This window comes from Chiloscyllium plagiosum, chromosome 41 (assembly GCF_004010195.1).
Source record: "Chiloscyllium plagiosum isolate BGI_BamShark_2017 chromosome 41, ASM401019v2, whole genome shotgun sequence".
Taxonomy (NCBI): Eukaryota; Metazoa; Chordata; class Chondrichthyes; order Orectolobiformes; family Hemiscylliidae; genus Chiloscyllium; species Chiloscyllium plagiosum.
This window is the reverse complement of record NC_057750.1, coordinates 11,449,683-11,473,618: the sequence shown is the minus strand read 5'-3', so window position 1 is coordinate 11,473,618 and position 23,936 is coordinate 11,449,683. Positions and strand designations below refer to the sequence as shown.

Sequence of the window (23,936 nt, the reverse complement as noted above, 5' to 3'; positions counted from 1 at the left end):
AGATTAGTCAAGTATGATTTCCCCTTCATAAATCCATGCTGACTCTGACCTGTCCTGTTACTACTATCCAGATGTGTCGTAATTTCATCCTTTATAATAGACTCCAGCATCTTTCGCACCACTGAGGTCAGACTAACTGGTCTATAATTACCTGCTTTCTCTCGCTCACCTTTCTTAAAAAGTGGTATAACATTTGCCACCCTCCAATCCTCAGGAACCGACCCCGAATCTATTGAACTCTGGAAAATAATCACCAACGCATCCACGATTTCCCGAGCCACCTCCTTCAGTACCCTGGGATGCAGACCATCAGGCCATCAGGCCCCGGAGACTTATCAACCTTCAGACCTAACAGTTTCTCCAACACCAAATCCTGGCAAATATAAATTCGCTTAAGTTCAGGTCCTTCAGCCACTGTTACCTCAGGGAGATTGCTTGTGTCTTCCCAAGTGAACACAGATCTGAAGTACCCATTTTTTTGCCTTGCACATACCTAAAAAATGTACAGAATTAAGGTCACTATTTTTTAAGGGAGATTTAAACAATCCTTGGATAAGCACATGGATGATGATGAGATAGTGTAGGGGGATGAGCTTAGATTAGTTCACAGGTCAGCACAACATCGAGGGCCGAAGGGCCTGTTCTGCGCTGTATTGTTCAATGTTCTATGTTCCTGAAATGCTGTGATTTTTCTATTCAGGGATTTTCATTCTCTCCGAGAAAGAGAACATTTTACCTATATTTCTTAGCATAACTTGCAATATGGTAGCAGCCAGTCAGGTCTAAATCAGTTGACACAGCCTCCCACCTTCTTCCTGACAGCATTAAGCTGGCTACATTGGGTGATTCATCGGTGAATGAATGGTAGATCACCAGACAGTGTAAAATATTTTATTGAGTTTCCAAATAGTCTTGAACATTCTAACAGTTAAACTGCAAAGGCAGTTTTCCATTTATATCTAACACTACACATTGGAATTTACAATTAATCTTCATTTTAAATGCTCAGTTCTGAATTTTTCCCAAAAGTTCTTCACCCTTCCAACCGTTCTTGTCCCCCAACACTGCCTCATATTTAGCTCCCGAAGGGATTTGGAGAGAACCAAGTGTCACTCACCTTGGGGGGTAATGGTGGAGGGATATCATCCTGTAGCGTCCCCATCAGCCTGCATAGATCAGCAAAAAAGATTAAACTCAAAAAAATACACGCACACACCCACTCATGCACCACAGCGCTGACATAGTGATGTGTCACACAGGCCCAGACATCAGTCACATCCACAAGGACAGCTTAGGCAAGATTGATGGATTTCTCATGAGATTTTAGAGAAAGATGTTAAACTTAGCCTTTACAGGGAGATTGAGAGGGTACATTTTCCATTGTGTGTTGGATCCTGACCTCAGGAACAAATGGACGTTCTGACCCTGCACAGAGCCAGCAGCAGTCACACAAATCAATGTTTCCTGAACTGGTTGAATAGTGGCTAGAGGTCACACTCTGTTTCTTAAAAAGCTGGATCACCAACAGGAAGCTATTCCATCATACAAAAGGACCTTCAGCTTGGTAAGTGCAAGGGTATAGCCATCTTAAGGTGCCCTCTGAATTTAAGAATGGCACCACCTGTTGGTTCAGCATCGGGGACTTCACAAAAAAAGATGTGCAGCCCACAGCTGTAGCTGTGTAAGCAGGGTGAGTGGGCTGTTGACTGTCAAGTCACACTGAAGCACACCTAGTTTGTAACTGGGGTGCAGCTTCCAAGCAGTTTTGCATCTCCTGATGCTGTGGGCTCCAGTCAACCTCTTGATCATTGATTTTCTAATTAATTTAGCCAGATACCGGTTACTTCAGCAGGTGACCATTGCACATCCAATCTACATTTTCTGTAAATGGGCTTGTCCAGGAGTGGGGTACAAATGGTACTAGGAAACCAGTAGGCAGTGCACAATTACAAACCAACTGGTGCCAGTTCCCATTTCCCATTGATCTTTGAAACTCCTTACCAACAGACATACAGGCTAAGACTAATGGAGGGAGAGAGATAGATACAGAAAAAAGCAGATTGGGACACACGTACACACCGAGACCTGACTAGAAGAGCCTCACAGAGATAACTCCACCCACAAGAAAGATGGATGCAGTGAGATGTACTTGAATTAAGAGAAGAATGTATTCAGTGTAGAAGGGGTGTCAGAAAAGGCCACATCCAGAATTCAGGGCATGTGCCCAAAGCTGCTCCTGGCAGGGAATGACATTGCTCCTGGAGCCAAATCCACAGCCTCTTCACTTCAAGTTAGCTTCCTGCTCTTGGCATCACCCCATTGGCAACACAGACCTTTAGTCTTACCCTCTGGACTTGACCATTTCACAGGCTAGACTTAGGTCAAGAATTGTGGCGTCCAGATAGTCAACTGGTGGTAAATTTCAGAAGAGATGAGCAAGGAAAGCAACACAAACATCTGAATGTTTAATGATTATTGTAGCAACTGGGGAAATGGTGAATGCTCCAGGTCAGCCAGCAAGGCCACTATACAACCTACGTCCAACATCAGAGAGCATTGGAGAGTCAATTTTCAGCCTGGAGTTCTTAATGTTTAAAACTGATTAGGGATTGTCAAAATTGTGATATCCCTAGCAGAGGTTGCTCGAGCTAAGACATTTACAGTTGGCATTTCCAAAACAGATACCCCCAGTCTCCACTGTCAGAATTTGATTTGCCTTATTTGAATGGGGAAGGTGATCAGTTAATGACTCTGCCATGGACACCAGACTCTTTGACATTGGAGCTTCCACTTACACAGCAACATCATCATAATCATCATCTGAATCCGATTGCTTCTCCCTGCAGACAAACAGAATCAGCCATGAGTTTTATTTGCTTATTTCTGTCACATAGGATTCCCCTTCCCCTGTCTATAGTCATCAGTGCCCTTTCCAACACCAGCAACACACAGGCATATATGGACATACAGGTAAACATGCACATTTAGAAACACAAATATACAAGTAATGTGAACATGTCAATATACATGTGAACAGGCATACAAACCTTTGTATGCACATAACACAAGCATGACCATGCACACATGAATTTATACATAGTTATAAACATAAATATCCATATAAAGGTACACAGAGTAGACACATGTATACAAACAGATGAACAGACAGTCACAAATAAGCTCATGCACACACTTTTTTTTAATCATTCGATGAGGGCATCACTGGCCAAGCCAGCATCTATTGCCCATCCCTAACTACCCAGAGGGCAGTTAAGAGCCAGACCGGGTAAGGATGGCAGTTTCCTTCCCTGAAGGACATTAGTGAATCAGATGTGTTTTTCTAACAATTGACATTGGATTCACAATTATCATTAGACTCTTACTTCTAGATTTTACAGATTTTAAATTACACCATCTGCAATGGCAGGATTCAAACCCAATTCCCCAGAATGTTACCGGAGTCTCTGGATTAACAGCCGAGCGATAATACCACAAGGCCATTGCCTCCCCATGCTCATACACATAAATACACATGTTCCATGTTCACACAGACACAAACATGCACATCCAGTCATTTCTTTGAATGGCTCGTAGCCATGCTGAAGATGGTTGACTCACCTGTCCTTCCTCCCAGAAACAGACACACTTTGTGAGGACATTGAATTCTGGTCCACAGATTGATCCTAGATGAAAAGAATAAATTCAGCAAAGAGTCATCATCTGATTCTACAATACTTTGTCCCTGACTCGACTGCCTCAGTTACTAGTGGAAGGACATCTGAACCAGTACCCATGATTGTGTCACAGTCAGACTGTGAGTCAAGGCAACCAATCAATTTAGATACAACAGGGAAAAAAACAGACTATGTGGAATCAAAAAGAGGGATGGATAATTATCTAAAATCATATTGCACTGTGTGGGGTCAGATAGGGTCAATCTGGACTGTGAGGCCAATACCAATGTCACTCACCCTTGGTATAAGGAGGACCTCCTCCCCCTTTCAAACCTGCTTCCCTTTTGAGCTGTACAAGGGACATAACACATACTAGAACAATCTGGGGTAGCACATAAGCAAGTCAATCATGGCTCAATGTTTAGTACTTGTACCTCCACATCAGATATTGCTTCAGGAACCTGACTATAAACCCCAGGTGGCAGTACTGAGAGACTGCCACGCTGTTGGAGGTAGTGTCTTTCCAAAGAGAAGCCAAACTGAGACCATGTCATAGAGATTTACAGCATGGAAACAGATCCTTTGGTCCAACCTGTCGACGTCTGCCCTCCCAGAAGGAGGTGAACAATTCCACAGTGCTGTTTTTAAGTGGAGCAGGCGAGTTGCTCCAATGACCTGGGAAAATATTTGTATCCCAATCAAAAACAGCCAGTTTCATATTTGGTGTTTGTGGGATCTTGCTATGAATAAATTGGCCCTTGCATTTTCCATATTACAACAGTTCAGGAATGCTTTGTTTAGCTGTAAGGCATACTGGGACCTCCTAACCTGCAAGGCACTATACAAATACAAGTTCCTGCTTTCTATGAATCCTTCATTGCTCCATTCACAGTAACTGTTCCTTTTGCTGAGTGCACCACTTTGTGGAGTCAGAGGTAGAGAAGAATTTCTGCTGGGTGACTCCAAGTTGACCAAAGTAATGTCACTGAAGGCCTCACCTTATTCTGCCAGGATTCTTCCCTCTGTATGGCTTGTTCAAACTGAATCTTGTGAACTGCAAAAATATTGTCAGGTTGTCAGAAACCAACAAATCCATAATGGCCAGTCATGCTACATTATGCTGACGTCCTTCACTAACATTGCTGAGCTTTGCAGCAGCTGCCATTGAAACCTGGTCAAAGTTTTAGATGTCTACCTTGGCGACAAGCTCAAAAACATTGCCACACTTTAAACTGCTATTTAAACTAACGCCCCACAATTAGTCTGATTTCAAATGCCATAAGTATGTGAGAGTTTTTTTTTGAAAATGCTGGCATGGGCATGATGAATGAGGTCAGCTTTTATTGCTCATCCCTAATTGCGCATGACCTGAGTGACTTGCTCAGCTATTTTAGAGGGCAGTCAAGAAACAATCATGTTACTGTGATCTGGAATCTCAAATTTAGCAGGAAAGGAGGCAGATATCCTTCCCTGAAGGATGTTAGATAGGCATTTTTAAAAATCCTGGAACTTTAATATTTTGCTTTTATTCCAGATTTATCAATCAACTGAATTTAAATTTCCTCAGCTACAACATGGGTTTGAACCCATATCTCAAATTAATTAGTGCAGGCCTCTGGATGACTAGACCAGTAACATTGATTTCCTGCTGGTTCTCCATTTGCCCCATGCAGAATATACCCTCTTATTTTCCATTACGATTCACCAGTTTGATAATGAAGTGTTCATTGACAGAGTCAGTCCCTTTTTTGGTTTTCAGGAGTTTGTCCAAAGGGGTACAGTTAGAAATTAACCAGATGGAACCACATAGCTTCCCAGTTTGGGGTATTCGCCCAGCCCAAACTAGGGCCATCTATTTAAGCAGTGAAAAGTTTAATGTGTTGAAATTTGCTCTTGCCACCTACAACCCCACATTGCAGATAATCATCAATTTTTCTATTAAAGGGAGTTTAGTGAATTGACTCTAGACAGCTGAGCTGGAGGTTTCAGATCATTCTTCTATCTAATTATACAGTCAGAACACAGGAGGTCATCATTCAGCCCATAACATCTGTTCCACTTCTCCGAAAGTGATAGCCAATTGGTGCACTTGTTCCAGAATACCTTAGATATGTTTCCTTTTCAAATATTTATCTAATTTCCTTTTGAAAGGAATTATTGAACCTGCTTCCACTGCCCTCTAAGGCAGCACATTCCAGATCATCATAACTCAGCACGTTTAAAAAAACGTCTTCAATTTTTTTTTGCCAGTGATTTAAAATACTCTAGTTCCTGACCTCTTTTTCTTGCCAGAGGAAACAATTCTCTTCAAATTGTTCAGAAGATAAAATATCTCACAGTTTCACATCACATGGAACAATCCTGAACTGAAGTCCACAAACCACTTTATCACCTTGTGTTTTTTTCTTAATTAACAACACAAATTGGGTGAAGGAAGCTTTTGATCAGGATTCAGTACAACCTCCCACCATGATAAATGTTTATTCTGCCCTTGCACTGCAGTAATCCCACCACTATCCCACTACCATGTGGAAATTATGGTTTGAGAACAGACCGATCCACTCCTTGTCTACCTTAGTCCCACTACCCTATAAGGATCAGCAAGAGAGCTGTTACGAGTTCTCTTGGGGGCAGAAGTGGAAGGCTTGCTAGAGGAAAGTGCCCTTTATTTATGGCTATATTCCAACCCTGTGGGCCTTAGCATTTTAGATGTGCATTCAGGGCAGGAATTTCCATAAGGCCTCTGCAGTGGTAGGAGTCAGACTTCAAGTCCCCCCACCCCAAACCCCCACCCCATAGAAAATAAGTGAGTTCCAATCAATAGTATTACAAACAACATACTGCATGGAAACAGGCCATTTGACCCAACGGATCTATGATGTTTTTGTTCCATACCATCCTCCTCCCACCCCTTCATCTAACCACATCAACATACCCTTCGATCACTTTCTTTTCACAGCTGCTGTCCAGAACATGGAAATAAAAGTGCACATAGTTGCGGCAGTTCAGATTCTCTAAGTGAACTTTAGCATATACATAATGCGCATTTTTTTTTACTGAACTAAACTGCTAACTAGGACTGAGCAGAGAACTGATATTCTGGTGAATCAATTTTCATGGAAGACTGAGACTTACACTTTATTTCTGAGCTTGTTCTTTCTGCTTTTGAATGCCGATTAGTTGAGTGAATCCTACGTGGGACAGCAGGAGGCGGCTATGGAGAGTGAAAGGATCAGAGTGTGAACTGATGCATATATCTCATTTGCTTCATCAGATACTCATTACTGATAGATACAGAGTATAGCCCGCCATGTACTGCCTCAAAAGTTCTCAAGATAGATACTCTCCCATTCTTGCAGAAAAACAGAGGACTGAAGTGAATTCCCTGTCTTATTGCTAACAACGATTCAGGGTTACAAGTGCAACAAGACAGGAAGCATTATTAACTAGACTTGAGTGGACATAGCTCTAGGGGATGTGTCAGAGAATGGGGCTAGCAACAGTTGGCAAATATAGGCAGACTGTGTCAAGGTTGTTCACTGTAAACTGCCTTGACCCATTTCAATTGGAGTGAAGCCTGAGCTTTTTTTCCCCAATCCCAAGAGAAAGAAAAACAGTAAAACTGGCAAATGAAACATATTAGACTTATTTAACTCATATACTTCAAAATGGGGGACCAGTACATTTCTTTTCAAGTATTACTGGATCATTACTGGATTTTCCCATGAGGCCTGCACTTGCAATCCCAAGCAATAAAAAGATCTGCACATCTTCCAGTTTTAGTAGTGGGTCAGAGGCCTGCATATCACCCAAACCCAATTCAAGCAAGGCCTGCACTTTCTATCATCCCAGCAAGAATGAGGCTTGAATTTCCCCCAATCCCAGTAGAAGGAAGAAGCCTATATGTTTTTTGTGACCCAAAAAGGAGGCCTAAGTGTCCCACTTTACAGTAGGTGGGCAAGTTTCTGTTCTAATCCTTTTGGCCCAACATTTAGCCAAGTTAATGCTCCCCCACCTTGGTCCCCAGCAGTAGGGGAATGTAATGTAGAGGTACTCACAGTGTAACGTACCTCAAGGTCATCTTCATCCAACTCTTGGAGGCTGGTGTGTTTCTCTGGATTCCGCAGCTTGTCAATTAGTTCATGAACCAGGACCCGACTGAGGCCAGGCTGTGCCACAAACTGGTGCTAAAGGAGAGCAAGTGAAACCGAGTCAGAGTAGGGAGAAGGACAGAGAGAGTGTGATGGTGAAAGAAAGAGGTAGAAAAGCAAACAAAGTGGAGGTGAAAGAGGAGTGGGAGGTACGGGAAATGGAGTGAATTAAAGAGCAAGGAAGAGATTGGGAGCTTGAAAGAGAGACATGCAAGTTTGGAAATTTCAAAATTGAATTTTAAATTTATCCAACAGCCTTTTGAAAGTTGCCATTAAATCAGCTTTCACTATTCTTTCAATCAGTGTATTCCAGATTAAAAAAACATGTGGTGTAAAATAAACTGTAATCTCCCCTCCTCGTTTTTTTCCAAATATCTTAAATATGTATTGTCACCCAGTTTCTGATTGATCTATCAGTGGAAAGAGTTTCTTAATCCATTTGTCAAAAGCCTTCTTAATTTTAAATATTTCTATAAATCCTCCATTCATCTTTGTTCGAAAGAGATGAATTTTGATTTTCCTCATCTTTCTACATCACTGAAAAAGTCCTTAATCCCCAAGGTCATTCTGATAAATTTCCTTTATTTGTCATCAGTTTGCCAAACTCTTTGGAAATCTGTAGTGGACTGCATATAGAGACAACAATATTTGTGGCCAGAATAGAAATGATGAGTAAATTCTCCATCAGTTATGCTTGGAGATCACACTGTTATAAACAACTGGAATTGATCGTAGGCACAGGATTTCTATTATATAGCTATCTTCTACTCATTCTTGGTGAAATCACCCTACTTTTATCAGGAGTCTTTGCTGCAATTTTACTTGTAAGTTGTCTGTTGTAATTCATAGATTTTCTTTTGAAGAAATTTTCACATCTAGTAAAGACATGTAATATTCGTAACTTTAAACAAGGACAGTATTCAGCTTAGAAATTTCTGGAACTGCCTTTTGTTTTGAAATAAAAAGGACATTAAAAGGCTGCTAACATGGTTACCAAGGGTCAGGTGACATTTGAAATTGCTGCACAAACTGCCTCAAGTTTCTGATAGTTCCCAATTGAATGATATGGGTGGGAATATACCAAGATGAAACCCATTTGTGGAATTCACACCTGCTATCACTGGTGCACTAACTCAAAACTGAAAATCTACAGACTCTCAAAATTACTGTCTCTGGAAATATCTCCACAGAGGCTGGTATCCCATCACCAAGTCACCATTTATTGACATAGATCCAGCTCTCTCATAGCCAGCTCTCAGAGTGAACAGGATGTCTGATCCACCTGTTCTTTTTTTTTTGTCTGACTCCTATTCTTTTTTTTTTCTAACCCCCACACTACCACCTAACTGCGGTAGTGCTTATTTTTCCCCCTAGCACCCATGGTTTGTGTGCAGGTGTGAGACACACTGAAAGACACAAGGTGCATGAATCTTTATTCAAATTTCCACCACCAGGAAGAAAGGAAACACCCGAGTGGCAAGTGACAAGCAGTGCCCTTCACATCAAAGGGCAATGCTGTGTGATCAAACAGTGAAGTGGACAAAGGCAGCTGTTGGAGAACAAGGTATTTTCTGCCCAGTTTTGAATTGGGGACATTTTGCGCATAAGGCGAACGTGAAGACTACTACACCACAGGAACAAGACTCCTCCTGTTCTTCTCTGTCAACCAGGACTCCCTGATTGGACCAGATAAACAGCCCCAATCAGGGAACTCATATTCTCTGAAGGCTGCCTAGCTAACTTCATTGCAATCACTCCATCTCCTTCCTTTAAACTCAACAATGAGAGCTTGAGAAGCCAGTCAAATCGTAAGTCAGTCTGAATGGCCACCATCTTTTCTGCTTTCTATACTAATCAATCCTAATTTTAAATCATTGAGTGGACAACAGAAGTATTGATCGTGTGACTGAAATTGACTGCACATAAAAAATTTTATTCCCCCCAAGAACCAATGGAGGAAAACAATTAGCTTGTGAACAACTGCAAAGACAGCAGCAGAAAGTTTTCAAGTTTAGTCATTTTCACGTCCATCAGTACAGAAACCTGACTTCCCAGTAACTAGACCACAAGTAACTAACTTCTGGATATGCTGAAAATTCATCTAAATCAGGGAAATTCTGCAATTAATCCTGATATGTACTCTGGCTATTGAATCCATATTGATTAGCCTTCAGGAGTGAAAACCCTTTCTTCACACGGCCTCAAAAGTATGCTTTTCCTAAGACTAAGCCAAACATGTGAATTACAAACTACCTTTGGGTTTATGATTTGTAGAAGTGCATTACCTTTGTATGTTTTCTTTCATGTATTGCTGTGATTGCTGAGTGACAGAGTTAGCCTTTTGGGGCGAATTCATGAACAAAGAATCATCTTTATTTACACCCATGAAAGCTTCTGCTCATTATTCAAATTGACCACAAATGGGTTAAAAAAACATCTACATATCTTCATTTTTATAAACACACTTATTATAGCCAGTAGAGCAAGTCAGTCAGGAGGTCGGTACTCTCTCATCTTCTGTCCATCACAAGACTTTGTTGACAGTTAAACATACTGAAAGTTCAAAGTTCTTCCATGCCTATCATACTAAGTGAATAAATGGCCTAAAGTATTACTTGAGGGCATTCTGTGCTGCAATGGATCTTGGATTAGTTCCACCTGCACAGTGTTCTTTCACTACGCCAGCAAAAGGACAAGGATGGGGTTTACTGTCAAGGTGAAGGGATCAGAATGTGGCCAAGTGGTTGAAAGGTCAAAGGCCACCAACCGATACCAGCTAGGAATGTGCAGTTGTATGAGTATGTGAGCGTAGCCTAATGTTGCAACTCCACTCAGGCTCGTTCTTGGTTGTACTTACCGTTAGCATCTTGCTGGCAGCTGGCCTCTTTTTTGGATTCTTTGTTAATGTCAACTTGGCAAAATTGTGGAATGCCGCGCTCCTGAGGGGGAAGACAGTAAAGGTCACAACTTCTGTCTACCTTAATCAAAGGTCAAAATTTCACCCTCCCTACTCCTCACCCCAAACTCATTTGCCTGTATCAGCATTGGTGCTATGTAAACTTCCATTCATCCAATGGTGTCAACACACAGGTAGTTCTCCTATAACGCCATAGTTGCTTTCCAATGAAACCTTACTTAATAGAAAATCGCTTAACGTAAATAATGGCCTTATGGCAAAAGTGGGGTTGGGGCAGACCAGCAAACAAATCACTCACAATCGTTCAAACATCACCCAAAAGCCGAATGCAAACTATAGCACAGTCTGAAAGTTAAAATCATATTTATTAATGAAACAAAAGTAAATTTAACACAGTACATTTAAAAATGTAAGAAAGCTGCTCTGTGTACAGTACCTCTCACAGAAAGCTGCTCTGTTGTTAGCTGATATCGGCGCATGTGTAGAACAGCACGAAGGTTGGTGCTGACATTGCGCATGTGCAGAATGCACGGACACTGGCACATGTGCAGATCAGTGTGAAGATTTCGGCGCATTGGCACATGCGCAGAACGAAGCATGCAAACTGATGTCCGTTGGAATCGCGCTATTGCCAACAGAGGTAAGCATTCTCAAAAATACCATTCCCTAATTCTTCAGCGACATTATAGCCAAATCATGCTGCCGAAATGTGTGTTATCTCAGAACTATCTGTATCCTTTTATGTATTTCTCTCTACTCTGTTTATTAGGGTTTATCATGTATTTATAATGCCTATTGTTGGTATTCCCCACAACATCTTATCCATATTCAATCCAAGAAACCATTTCATAATTTTGAAGACCTGTATCAGCTCATTCACAATTTCTACTCCAGAGCTATCACAAACTCTCATCCCCATTGTCACTCAGTTGATTCTTCCAAGTATGACCCCTATTTCCATTCACTCAAGTCCAGTTAACATAGCTGGTGTACATTTACATCAGATATAGCTGTACCATGTCAAGCAGTATCAGACCTCATAGTACCCTCTGCCAAAACCAAGCACTAGACTAATAATTCTGGAGTTAAAGATAAACAAACACAACCTTGAAGCACTTCTTCCCTGTCCTTTTCTCTCTCACTCATTAATAACAAGTTAGCTCATGGATACAGTGATTGTAATGAGGTCGGCAATGGTGGACCTCACAGAATAGGAGTTCCCTGATTGGTGCTGTTAATCAGGTCCAATCAGGGTGTCCTGGCTGACAGATAAGAATGGGAGTGTCAGACATTCTGTTTATTCAAAGAGTTGGCTCTGAGGGAGCTAAATCAGTGTCAAGGACTCGCCATTTGTAAATAAAGGGTACTTGGTGACAGGATACCAGCCTCTATGGAGTTATTTCAGTGGCGACGAGAGAAAAGCATGGTCCTGAAGAAACACACTCGCAACAGTCGCCTTTGAGTTGGGGTAAGCATTTCTGGAATCACGCCGTTAGTTGGGAAGCTTGACTTGTTCGATCCTGCTATCAAAGACTGGGCCCAGTATGTGAAAAGAATGGGTTATTTTTTCTAGGTCAATGACATTGTGTCAGATGAAAAGCAATGAGTAATTCTCCCGGCAGCTTGTGGGCTCGCAGCCTTTTTGGTTATTAGGAGCCTAGCTTTCCCTGAGGCACCAAATACAAACCCCTTTCAAGAGTTGATGGATTTAGTGAAGGAAGATTATGACACCACGGGCGGCACGGTGGCACAGTGGTTAGCACTGCTGCCTCACAGCGCCTGAGACCCGGGTTCAATTCCCGCCTCAGGCGACTGACTGTGTGGAGTTTGCACATTCTCCCCGTGTCTGTGTGGGTTTCCTCCGGGTTCTCCGGTTTCCTCCCACAGTACAAAGATGTGCAGGTCAGGTGAATTGGCCATGCTAAATTGCCCGTAGTGTTAGGTAAGGGGTAAATGTAGGGGTAGGGTGGGTTGCGCTTCGGCAGGTCGGTGTGGACATGTTGGACCGAAGGGCCTGTTTCCACACTAAAATCTAACCAAGCCTCCTCTAATTTTAAAATTCTATCAGTTCTACTCAGCCATTCGAGAACCAGAGGAATCCACATCAGGATTTCTGACTAGAATAAGATGACTGGCAGAGGCATGTGACTTTGGTTTAATCCTTAATGAAATAATGAGACACCATTTGGTATGTGGAATTAATGATGCAACCATGCAAAAGCACCTACTAGCTGAGGCCCAATTGGACTACAACTGGTTTTATCATTGGAAAATGAGATAAGTGGAGCATACGAGTTGCATGGTATTCTGATAGAAGTGGACACCCTCACCAGTCTAACACCACTTAATGTAATTGTGTAGCCTCACATAGGACAAATCCTGAACAGAGGGACTCTAGGTCAGTCCACAACAAAACCCTAAAACAAAACTAAGCCTCAGCCAAATGATTAACATTTTCTTCAGGATCTGAGACAGCAAGTCATTGTAGTTGCTGCCAGTACGCGGATTCGGGACAATAAATGAGTCCCACTGGGCCTGAATTGAGTAAGAGAACTCATAAGCCTTTATCCCAGAGAGTGCACAGCTTGCAAAGTCCACCTACCTCTGGCTTGGAAACAGTTAAATTGCTTAGCAACATCCAACTTAGAACTAATCAAAATAAACATCCGGTTAAATGGGCATCCAGTTCTAATTGAGGTCAGTACCGACAATGCTGTTTCAGTAACTGCAGAATCAGTCTTGAACAAGATTTGTTCTGGACTCCAACCCATAAGTTTGCACAAGACATCGGTTAAACTGAAAACCTATACTGGGAAATCTTTACAGACTGAGAGTGCAACTTTGGTTCCGGTCTCCTATGAGAAGCAGCTGGTTCAGTTACCTATGATTGTTGTAAAAGGATTGGGCCCAAGATTGATAGGGAAAATTGGTTGAGAAAGATTCACATAGATTAGCTCAACACTATTTTGTTTAAAACTTGGCTGCCTGAGTGCAGTTCTAATTAAATACCCGGAAGTTTTTCAGGAAATTCAATAATCTCTTCAAGCCCTCTAACTCTCTCAGATAGCTAAGCCTCATCCAATTATGGCTGGTTGGCTATGCCCAACTTTCATTGCTCCAACACCGGCAACCTTTGCTGTTTAGGCTCTGGGCTCCAGAATTCCCTCAAGAGGCCTCACTGCCTCTCTAGCTCCTCCTCTTTCTTTTTAACATGCTCCTTTAAAACCTAGCTCTTTAACCAAACTAAAACAGGTCCATTATTCTCACTGACGTCACTCTCTCAAAGCATTGTACACAAGACTGAGCTCTGTTCACATGATTATGTGTGCTTCCTAAAGCACAAGCCAGCTATAGTGAGAAAGAACTCAAATCATAACAGAGAGAAAACTGGGAGTCATAGTTAAGCTAATGTATTAATAAAAACAAATCTTATCAGTTGACCTATGTAAAAACATGCTAATTTTAAAAATCAGAGTTAAACTCACCATTTTGCTTTATCCTTTAACTTGGGTGGCTGGTAACCACTTTTGGACATTAGAAAGAGCACTCTGGATAAAACAGAGAACATTAGTTACCATGTCCTGATAGATACAGAGAAAAAAAGACAGACAAAAATAGAAAGAAAGATAAATCCTGGAGAGAAAGACAGAAAGATAGACAGAGGAAAACATAGGCAAAGGTAGATGTGCCAGCAACAACAGGGAAAGACAAAGAACCAGAAAAGAACTCATGAGGGAGAGAGGAAGAGATAGAGAAGAAATAAAAGTAGAGAGACAAATAGAGAATCTCCACAAACCTAAGCTAGGCAGTCACCAATTCTCATCATTCTAGAGTTTAGGAATCTGGTACTATTGCTTGACTATTAATCCAGAAACTCAGCTAACATTCTGGGGACTCTGGTCACAGCAGATGGTAGAATTTGAAGTCAATAAATAAAAATATCTGGAACTAAAAATCTACTGATGACCATTGCTGATTGTCTGAAAACACTTAGTTCCACTGACTGTAACAAAATTTAATATCATGCAATGAATATAAAGCAGCTGATTTGTTATCATCCATCTTTTTAAATTGCCCAAAATGAATTTCTACTCCATTAACTGGTCATTATCACACTGTGAGATTGTGTATTGATGGATGCTGGCATTACAACAGCAACAGTAACTTCAGTGCAAGACCGTGAAATAAGGCGCACTACTGCAAATTATTTAATTAACAGGAACAATCAGTGTGCAAGGAGTTAATACTGCAGCTTAAGTTGGAACAAGTTCAAATTCAAAATACCTCATTGTGAAACTGCCACCCACATCCTGGGCAGCCCACGCTCCCAGGATGCCTGGTGAATCCCAATCAACGTGGGTGGACCAAGACTGCGGTGGCATCTGCTGGTTTGGCCACAGGGAAGAGCACTGTTGAAGAAAAAGGTTTCTAAAACAGCCTACCAGGGGGTTGGCAATACTCAGGATTAAAAGGGTGCTTCTACACAAGAAGAAATGTAAAATAATGGATAGGTATCTTTTGGTGAAGAATGAAAGGTGATCCCATTGAAATGTATAAAGTTCTTAGCTTGACAGGCAGTTTCTCCAAACTGATGAGACTAGAACTAGGTGTCATAGTCTCAAGATAAGGTGACTGTTATTCTGGAGTGAGAGGAGTAGAATTTATTCATTCAGAGGGTTATGGATCTTTGAAACTACCTACTGCAATGAGTCATAGAAACAAAGAAGACAGAAACATAAGTAGGCCATTCAACCCCTCGAGCCTGTTCCAACATTCACTATGATCATAGCTGATCATTGAGCTTTATACTCTAATCCTGCCCTCTCCCCATGTCCCTTGATTCCTTTAGCCACAACAGCTATATCTAGACCCTTCTTGAAAACACATTATGTTTTAGCATCAACCACTTCTGTGGCAGTGACTTCCACAAGCTCACCATTCTCTGGTGAAGAAATTTCTCCTCATCTCAGTCCTAAAGGTTTACCTCTTGTCCTTAAAATATAGCCCCAGGTCTGGACTCCCCCATCATCAGGAAATCCAATCTTTTAGAATGTTATAGGTTTTTGTGATACCCCACTAGTTCTTCTAAACTATAGTGAATACGATTCTCACCAACTCAGTCTCCCTCATAGGTCATGGATGCTCAACTGTTGAGTATTCAGGACCAATGCTCCCTCTGATTTTTTTTTCTTCCTACATAGACATCTCAAGGTCTGTGTGTGGATTTTTAAAGCAGAGTGGAAGGCGTACAGCAGAGGCTGACGATAGAGTATGGGGTTCCCCAGCCACATGGATGCTGAGAGAAACGGCAATACACAATACCTTAAATAGTACACAAATTAACATCTTGTAACTGTAATAGATCTGAAGGCACACAATAATGGGTCAATGTCTGGTTGGCAAAGGCTTCCTATACAAACCACAGTCGATTTCTAGAAAGGTCCTTTCTTTGATTTTTCTATATTTATAATTGTGGACTGTTATTGATAGAAGGTTTGAATGATATTAATAATAGAAGGATTGATTTAAAAGCCAAGGTTTACTGTAAAAATTGCTGCATGTTTGGAAGCAAGTTGTAGTGATTGTAACAAGGTCAGCAGATGGACCTCATAGAATATGAGTTCCCTGATTGGAGCTGTTAATCTGGTCCAATCAGGGAGATACCTGGTTGACAAATATAAACAGGAGTGTCAGGGGTTCTGTTCACTCTGAAAGCTGGCTCTGAGGGAGCTGGATCAGTGTCAAGCACTTTCCAAGTGTAAATAAAGGGTGACTTGGTGATGGGATACCAATCCCAATGGAGTTATCTCACAAGTAACCTGACATCACTTAAAGTACAGCCCCAAGTTTCAAACAGTGATTAAACTGTGGTTTTCAGATGACTGGAGCCAAGGCATTGTGTACAGGCTGAGTTTTAGTCGATACATTAACTGATTACTTAGTAGACCAGTTACTGTTATTGATGACGAAAAGTGAGCCTTCCACTGCCAACAACTATGTGATTGTATCTCAGAAAACTGAATAGCTTGGATCTGTGCACAAGATCGAGAGAATATATCAGACCTCCACCATGAGCTCTGTTCTCTACAGAAGACACCACATTTAAGCATAAAGAAAAGCAGTTTGTTTTCTCTACAGTAGTTGCTATAAGCTATGACTTTTAATTGATGAGTCAAGAGACCTTTCATAGTATGATCCAGTCTCTGTGCCTCTTGCAAGCCAGTTAAAGCTTCCAGAGAATGAAGACTGAGAAGCAGTATTCTGATCAGCATAAAAATTGTAACAATCATCTCAAGAACCACTCAAATGCCTTCCTCTCTCCCTCCTCCTCTGTCCATAAAATGCAAGTTTTGTTTTGTGTGTAAGGGGAAGTTTATAAGGGGATCAGAGTTCTAATTATTTGTGTTATATGCCAACTTTTCATATTTGTTCGCCTGTACCTAGCGGCTAATTATTTGTAACAAGTATAGAATCTGATCCATGTTTTCTGTCAACCTGGTAAATTGGGGAATCTTCACGTACTGCTTAAAATCTTTAACTTTTGTGATGACTTCAGGAATAGTGAGGCTTGACTTCCAGCGAGTCACCCCCGCAATGAGGCATGACACTTCGGATAAGATCAAAGTAATTAGCAAATGGCACCCACCTCAAAGGATGAACATCAAACATTGGGGGCTGCAGTTCGGCCAGTTCGATAGCAGTGATGCCAACTGCCCAGATGTCACACAGCTCATTATAGCCACCTTTGAACTCCACAGCAGCGACTTCAGGAGCCATCCTGTGGAAGACCCAGAAGCGGATGGAGCATGAGAAACAGTTATTAGTAAATCAAAGCAGCTCCTTTTTCTACTTGTTCATATTCTGGAGTTAAACTCTAGCTATTTACACAGGTAAAGAAGCAGAAAGTTTTTCTCACTGGAACATAGGAAATTGAGAGGTTTATAAAAATATAGAGTTTTATAAAACCATAAGCAGTATAGATAGGGTTAATGGGAGGTGTCTTTTTTCATAGCATTGGGGATTTCAAGACTAGGGAGCACATTTTTAAGGTGAAAAGAGAAAGATTTTTAAAAAAATGATAGGCAATTTTGTTTTTACACAGAGGGTGGTTCGTGTGTGGAATGAACTTCCTGAGGAAGTAGTGGAAGCGGGCACAATTAGCAATGTTTAAATATATAGAAAAAGAGGTTTGCAGGGACATGAGCTAGGAGGAGGCAGATGGGACTAGTTTAGTTTGGGATTATGTTCAACATGTACTGATAAGACAAAAGGATCTGTTTCCATGCTGTATGACTCAATGAGGGGCGACAAGGAAGATGGTGAAATATAAACAACCCATCATAAAACACATGATTGGGAACATTGGGAGTGTTTATAAAGAAGCCACATGAGATGCATCCTTAAGGGCCACTGATGGAAGCCTGGGAATAGGGGGCATTAACAGAGGCCAGATGAAGAATAACCAGCTGCCATTTTGGTTGGATAATGCAGTTGGAAAGCAATACCAATCAAAAAGAGAGAAAAAACCAAAAGGTCCCCAAGACAGATTGCCTCTCTTTCCTTTCCAGTGGTTGTGGAATTTAGTGTCCCAAGCAACTTTTTCAAACCCCAGTGTACAATCATACCAGTACGGTGTTCCAATGAAGGACATTCTTCGCGCAAATGTGGCAGTGATTTGAGCCGAAATCCCAAAATCAGCTAGAAAACAGAGAGAGAATGAAACATTCAATTTCAGGGATCAAACGGAGTGTAAAATTTCATCAGTCGATCTATCCCACTTGGTAGTTGGAAAGGTCATTTTATCCCCTTATTTAGCAAGAGCCACCTATCTGGTTTTCCTCTCTCCACTTATGACCACCAATATGTAGAAATGCAACTTGACAATTAACTTGGTATTGTTCACATTTTATTTTTACCCAGGCTGGGCCTGCCCCTTGCAAGCCCATGCCAAGCCTCCCACTTGCCATCTACACATCCAGGCTGACTGGCCCTTCAGACACAGAGTCCTATACTTAAGCTGACCAGCCCCAAATACCCAGGTTGGCCCAGTTCCATAATAAACCAGATATAGCAGGCCCAGGCTATTCTGCAGACTCAGAATATGCCTGCAACACAACTGTCCCTTCCTCACTATCATGGCTTCTCTTTGGACAGCAATCGTCACAGCCAGACATAGGACACCGACATATTGGTTAGCTGGCCTTCCCTCAAGGACGAACCACACTCAGGACATGCTTTTTACCCACACACTCAAGGCAGACCTATATACACCCAGGATGACAGCTAGGCCAATCTTTCACAAATGGGCCTTTTACTAGCTCACAACAGTGCAATATAGGCGTTCACTTCAGACACAGCATGGCTCATCATCTCCACGTTAAATTAGACTTGTTTCTTTTTACATTGACGCCAGTCCCACAGGTCCCCACTCTTGCAATCTGTTGTGTCTGTGGTATCCTCACCTGTGTGTGTGTTCATTTTTGACAACAAGTGTTATGTTCTCAGTTGATGTTATTACTGGATAAGTTAGATCCCAGAATGAATCCTGATTTGACAGATCATGGTTGGTCTTTATTTTAATTTAACAAAGAGAAAAGTAAAACAAAATAAATGATCATATAATCCAATTTAGAGGATTTCAAACACCATGCAAAACAGAATCCTACCTACTTGCAAACACCACCATTTTACAGTTAATCAAAATCCAAAGAAAGTTTCCTTCACATTCAAATCTGTAGGCTAACTTAACTGCTTCTTTTCTGTTCTGTTCCAGTAAGTTGCAAGGACTTTCCCTTGACTAGTTACCCATTTGAGTTTGGACTTCCTCAGTCTATCAACCAAACACTGTTAGTCAGCAAGTTTTCAAAAACAACAATCTTACACTGGAGTAACTTATTTTCCTAACTACTCTGAACTCTCTCCTTTTGTGGGTCAAACAATGCTTGCATTTGATCCCATTCAGATCTTTGAACTGAACAAAACCTTTCCCAGTGCTACTTTTATCAAACCAAAAATTGATCCTTGATTACGGTGAACCCAAAACCAAGTTTTCCATGTTTTCTCTCTTCTGTTGGAAAGTGCCATGTTATAAACAAACCCTCATTAACTCTCCAGGAGGCCTTCAGTCATCTGCTCTTTGACACATACTGCTTTAAAATCGTGTTTCAGAAAAGACTGACCGAGTTAATTATTAAATACCTTCACAAATACACCAAACCGGTGTGCTAATTGTTTAATATTCAAACTCCATAAAATTTTTATATATAAAAACTTTCATCACATATGAAAATTGTATTTTTAAGATTGTGTCTCTTCTGTCTCCTGAGTCTTGCAGCTAGATAATTTACTAAAAGACCATTCAGTAAGATAAAGGCAACCGAGGCAAAATACTTTTAGAAAGTAACTTACAAGAACAGGGACAAATAAACTTATAAAAATTGATTGATGATGATTTATTACTACTGGCTTCCAGTGTAAAACTGCAAGATAATCTTTACCCCTGTGGTGATTTCATTGTTTTTTCAGTCCTACATTCTAGGTTGCTAAGGGCATTAGGATCAAGAGGACACCTTTGGCTCCTTGAGCCTGCTCTGTTATTCAGTTAAAACAAAGCTGTTTATTCAGAGAACATAAAGAAACACAGTCCAAGTGCTCCATGAGATATTTTATATCAAATGGACAGGCATCTGGAGCCTCAATTCAATGACTCACAGGAATGGGAGGAGACTATTCAATCCTTCAAATCTGTCACTCAATTATGTCATTGTAGATCTGAACTCTGTCTACCTGCCAGTCTTCAACTCTTCAATTATTCCAGCACAACCTTTTTGGAGAAGGTATCCTACACTTTGTTACCGACATCTGGTCTTATAACGATGTCAACTGTGGCCCAGGTGTTAGCGCCCTCACCTTTGAGTCAGAGGATTTAGGGTCAAGTCCAATCCCATAAAGGTACTTCTCAAAGAACTTAACAGGTGAGTGCATAATCTTGTTGACACACCCAGATCAGAACTCAGAGAGCTCTGCATTGTTGGCAGTGATAGCTTAAACAGAGGCCCATCAAGTCTCTCAGATGGATGTAAAAGACCTTTGGCACAATTTTGAAGAAGAGTTGGGAAACTATCTTAGTGTCTTCGCCAATATTTATCCCTCACCCATATTCATAAAACTACATCATCTGATCATCAATCATTGCTGTTTGCATTGATCAGCAGTGAGATGATGGCCAGTTAATCTGTTTTAATGATGTGGATACTGGTCATAGCACTGGGGAGAACAGCCCAATCGGTTTTTCTAAATTGTGTCATCGGACCTTTGGTGGGAGTGTCAACTTAGATCCTGTTAACAGACTTGATTTTCAAACCAAGAGCAGGAATCGGAGGCCCAGATAAAAATTTGGGACCCAATCATACAATGCACCACAATCACTCACGTGACACAATCATTTTTTTCTTTAATGGGATATGGATGTCACTGGCAGGGCCAGCATTTGTTGCCTATTCCCAATTGTCCTCGAACTGAGTGGCTTGCTAGGTTATTAGTGAGTTTTGAGAAGATTTGTAACACAGGTTGAGGTTCTGGATGTAGGTTTGCTCGCTGAACTGTAAAGTTCATTTTCAGATGTTTCGTCATCATACTAGGTAACATCATCATTGAGCCTCCGGATGAAGTGCTGATGGCCTGCTTTGTATTTATGTGTTTAGGTTTCCTTGGGTTGGTGATATCATCTCCTGTTGTTCTTCTCGGGGGGTGGTCTGGATCTAATTTACTATCCCCGAGAAAAAAAACAGGAAATTACATCACCAACCCAAGGAAACCTAAATGCAGAAATATAAAGCGGGCCATGCCACCAGCGCTTCATCTGGAGGCTCACTGATGATGTTACCTAGTATGGTAACAAAACGTCTGAAAATGAACCTTCTTGTTGGGTTATTTCAGAGGGCAGTTAAGAGTTAACCACACAGCTGTGGGTCTGGAGTCACATGTAGGTATTGTCAAACTGAGTGAAAGATGGCAGATTCTCCTTCCCTATAGTGAACCAGATGGGTTTTAGCAACAATCGACTCCTGACTGCCATCAGATTAGCTTTCTTTTTTCATTCAAGATTTGTTAATTGAATGCAAATTTCACCATCTGCATGGGATCTAAGCCCACGTCCCCAGAGTATTAGCCTGGGTCTCTGGATTACTACTCCAGTGACAATATGACTACAAAATTGTCTACCTTCAGGTTCTCTAATTGGATTGGTGCTGAGCTCTGCACCCAGTTAGTATCCCTGAGCCCTACAAGAAGGTGGGGGTTGTCTGTATAACACAAGGGACAATAGCAGATGCAGTATGCAGAAGAAAGGAGGTAGTACCTTATAGGGCCAGCAGCCTCACAAAGCATAGAAATAGCCAAACAGAAAACTTAAAGGTATTGTACCCAATGTGATACAAAATTGCCTTGTGCCAAAAGTTTCTCAAAGAAAACTTAACTGTTTAAACACAACAACTGTGCATTAATGTGAACCAGTTTGTTTGAGTTTGGAGATTCACGAACTGAAAACTGCCTTCTCATCCAAGTAAGGTACTTCTCAAAGATCTTAACATGTGAGTGCATACTCAAATCCACACTTTCAGACATCAAGACATTGATATGCAATTGGGAGCACCAGAGCACCCATCTGAGTGGATGCCCATTTGAAGCCCAGTGTTCCAATTCACAAAGCTAAAGTGCCATACCCACTGAGCCAAATTGACACCAGTCCCATTTTGGAAATAACCTGGTGTACAGTTTGGATATACTTGCCACCATAAAAGAGGCAAGAGGTCTTCAACTGGTGACAGGTTATGGCAACACACTATAGAGGATTGGGGTGAAGTTTCATCAGTGATGCTCCATCTTGTGGATTGTTGCTAGTAGAGTCTTGTGGGATTCCCCATGGGGGAGATCCCCCGGTAACCCCTTGTTACTGACTCATTCAACAATAGACAAGTAATAAAACAGTTTTGCTTTACAAACAGATGTGGTTGGTCTTCATAAAGGTCAAACATCAGATATAGTGACAATGCCTCCATGGAATTGAGAGAAAAGTGTGTGAATCCTAAGATTTCTGCGAGTGATATTAGTGGAAGAACGTCTGTGTGTGTTTGGACGCTGTCAGTGCCTGGAGATGGTTTACCACTATCAGTTCTTTGAATACTGTGCACCATATCTGGTACTGCTAATTAGTGTGCGACAGTAAACTTACACAGAGTTACAAAGCAAACTGAAAATTTGAGAAAGACCAATTCACATGTGGTCACTCGCTCTTTTTCCACATTCATTTATCCTCTTTGTTCTTTCAACCACCCATCTAACATATTTCTCAGTATTGATCTGGTCTTTGTTTAATTAGTAACTGTTAAATATATTCCACGTTTTCAAAACTCTGTGTAGACTTTTCCACCATCGGAAATAATTTTTTTCTGTCTTCTTCCCCACCTTAATGTCTAATGTTTGAACAATATCTGTACAGCACAGTTTAGGAAGAGTGTCAAGGTCTTGGAGAAGCTACAGAGTTCTTTTACAAGCATGACACCAAGTATGAGGTATAGTATTTGGAGAGATTGCAGAAGCTGGAATTGTTCTCTTCAGAGCACACAGGGTTAAGGATGTATTCAAGATTACGAGGGATCTTGTTAGAGCCAGTAGGAAGAAACTGTTTCCTCTGAGTAGGACGTAGCAATATTGCAGATTTAAAATTATTAGCATAAGAAGTAATGGGAATGGGAATTTTGTTTCACACAATATGTTACAATGATCTAGAATACAGTAGCTGACAGGACAATTGAAGCAAATTCCACTAGAATTTCAAAAAGGCAATTGGACATGAAACTGCATCAACAAACACATCGAATTAGACCCCATCTACTACCCCCTGAGAAAAAGAACAGGAAATGACATCACCACAGGAAAGGACATCACCACAGGAAATGACATCACCAACCCAAAGAAACCCAAACATATAAATAGAAAGCAGGAATCATGTACAGTGCTTTGACTGGAGGCCCACTGAAGATACTACTTAGTAGAGTGATGAAATGTGTGGAAATTAACCTTCCAGCTTCACGAGCAAACCTACATCTGGAACCTCAACCTGAGCTATAAATCTTCTCAAAACTCGCTAAAATGAAAGAAAACAAATCTACAGAGTTATGGGGTAAACGCCAG

At 41.2% G+C, this 23,936-nt stretch overlaps 1 protein-coding gene across 4 annotated transcripts in view; it reads right to left on the bottom strand.

Moving 5' to 3' along the window:
- LOC122542857 (mitogen-activated protein kinase kinase kinase kinase 5-like) overlaps positions 1 to 23,936 on the bottom strand; it is a 129,390-nt gene that overhangs the window by 37,189 nt on the left and 68,265 nt on the right. For 3 of the 4 annotated variants that reach the window (XM_043680955.1, XM_043680957.1, XM_043680954.1), the window contains exons 8-17: positions 18,368 to 18,440; positions 17,389 to 17,520; positions 14,228 to 14,290; positions 10,683 to 10,764; positions 7,733 to 7,861; positions 6,810 to 6,888; positions 4,673 to 4,728; positions 3,619 to 3,683; positions 2,796 to 2,840; positions 1,118 to 1,166 (exon numbers count right to left, since the gene is read on the bottom strand). In XM_043680955.1, coding sequence (XP_043536890.1) covers positions 1,118 to 1,166; positions 2,796 to 2,840; positions 3,619 to 3,683; positions 4,673 to 4,728; positions 6,810 to 6,888; positions 7,733 to 7,861; positions 10,683 to 10,764; positions 14,228 to 14,290; positions 17,389 to 17,520; positions 18,368 to 18,440 — 773 coding nt within the window. The remainder of the gene's footprint in view (positions 1 to 1,117; positions 1,167 to 2,795; positions 2,841 to 3,618; positions 3,684 to 4,672; positions 4,729 to 6,809; positions 6,889 to 7,732; positions 7,862 to 10,682; positions 10,765 to 14,227; positions 14,291 to 17,388; positions 17,521 to 18,367; positions 18,441 to 23,936) is intronic. The other variant, XM_043680956.1, reaches the window with a different exon arrangement.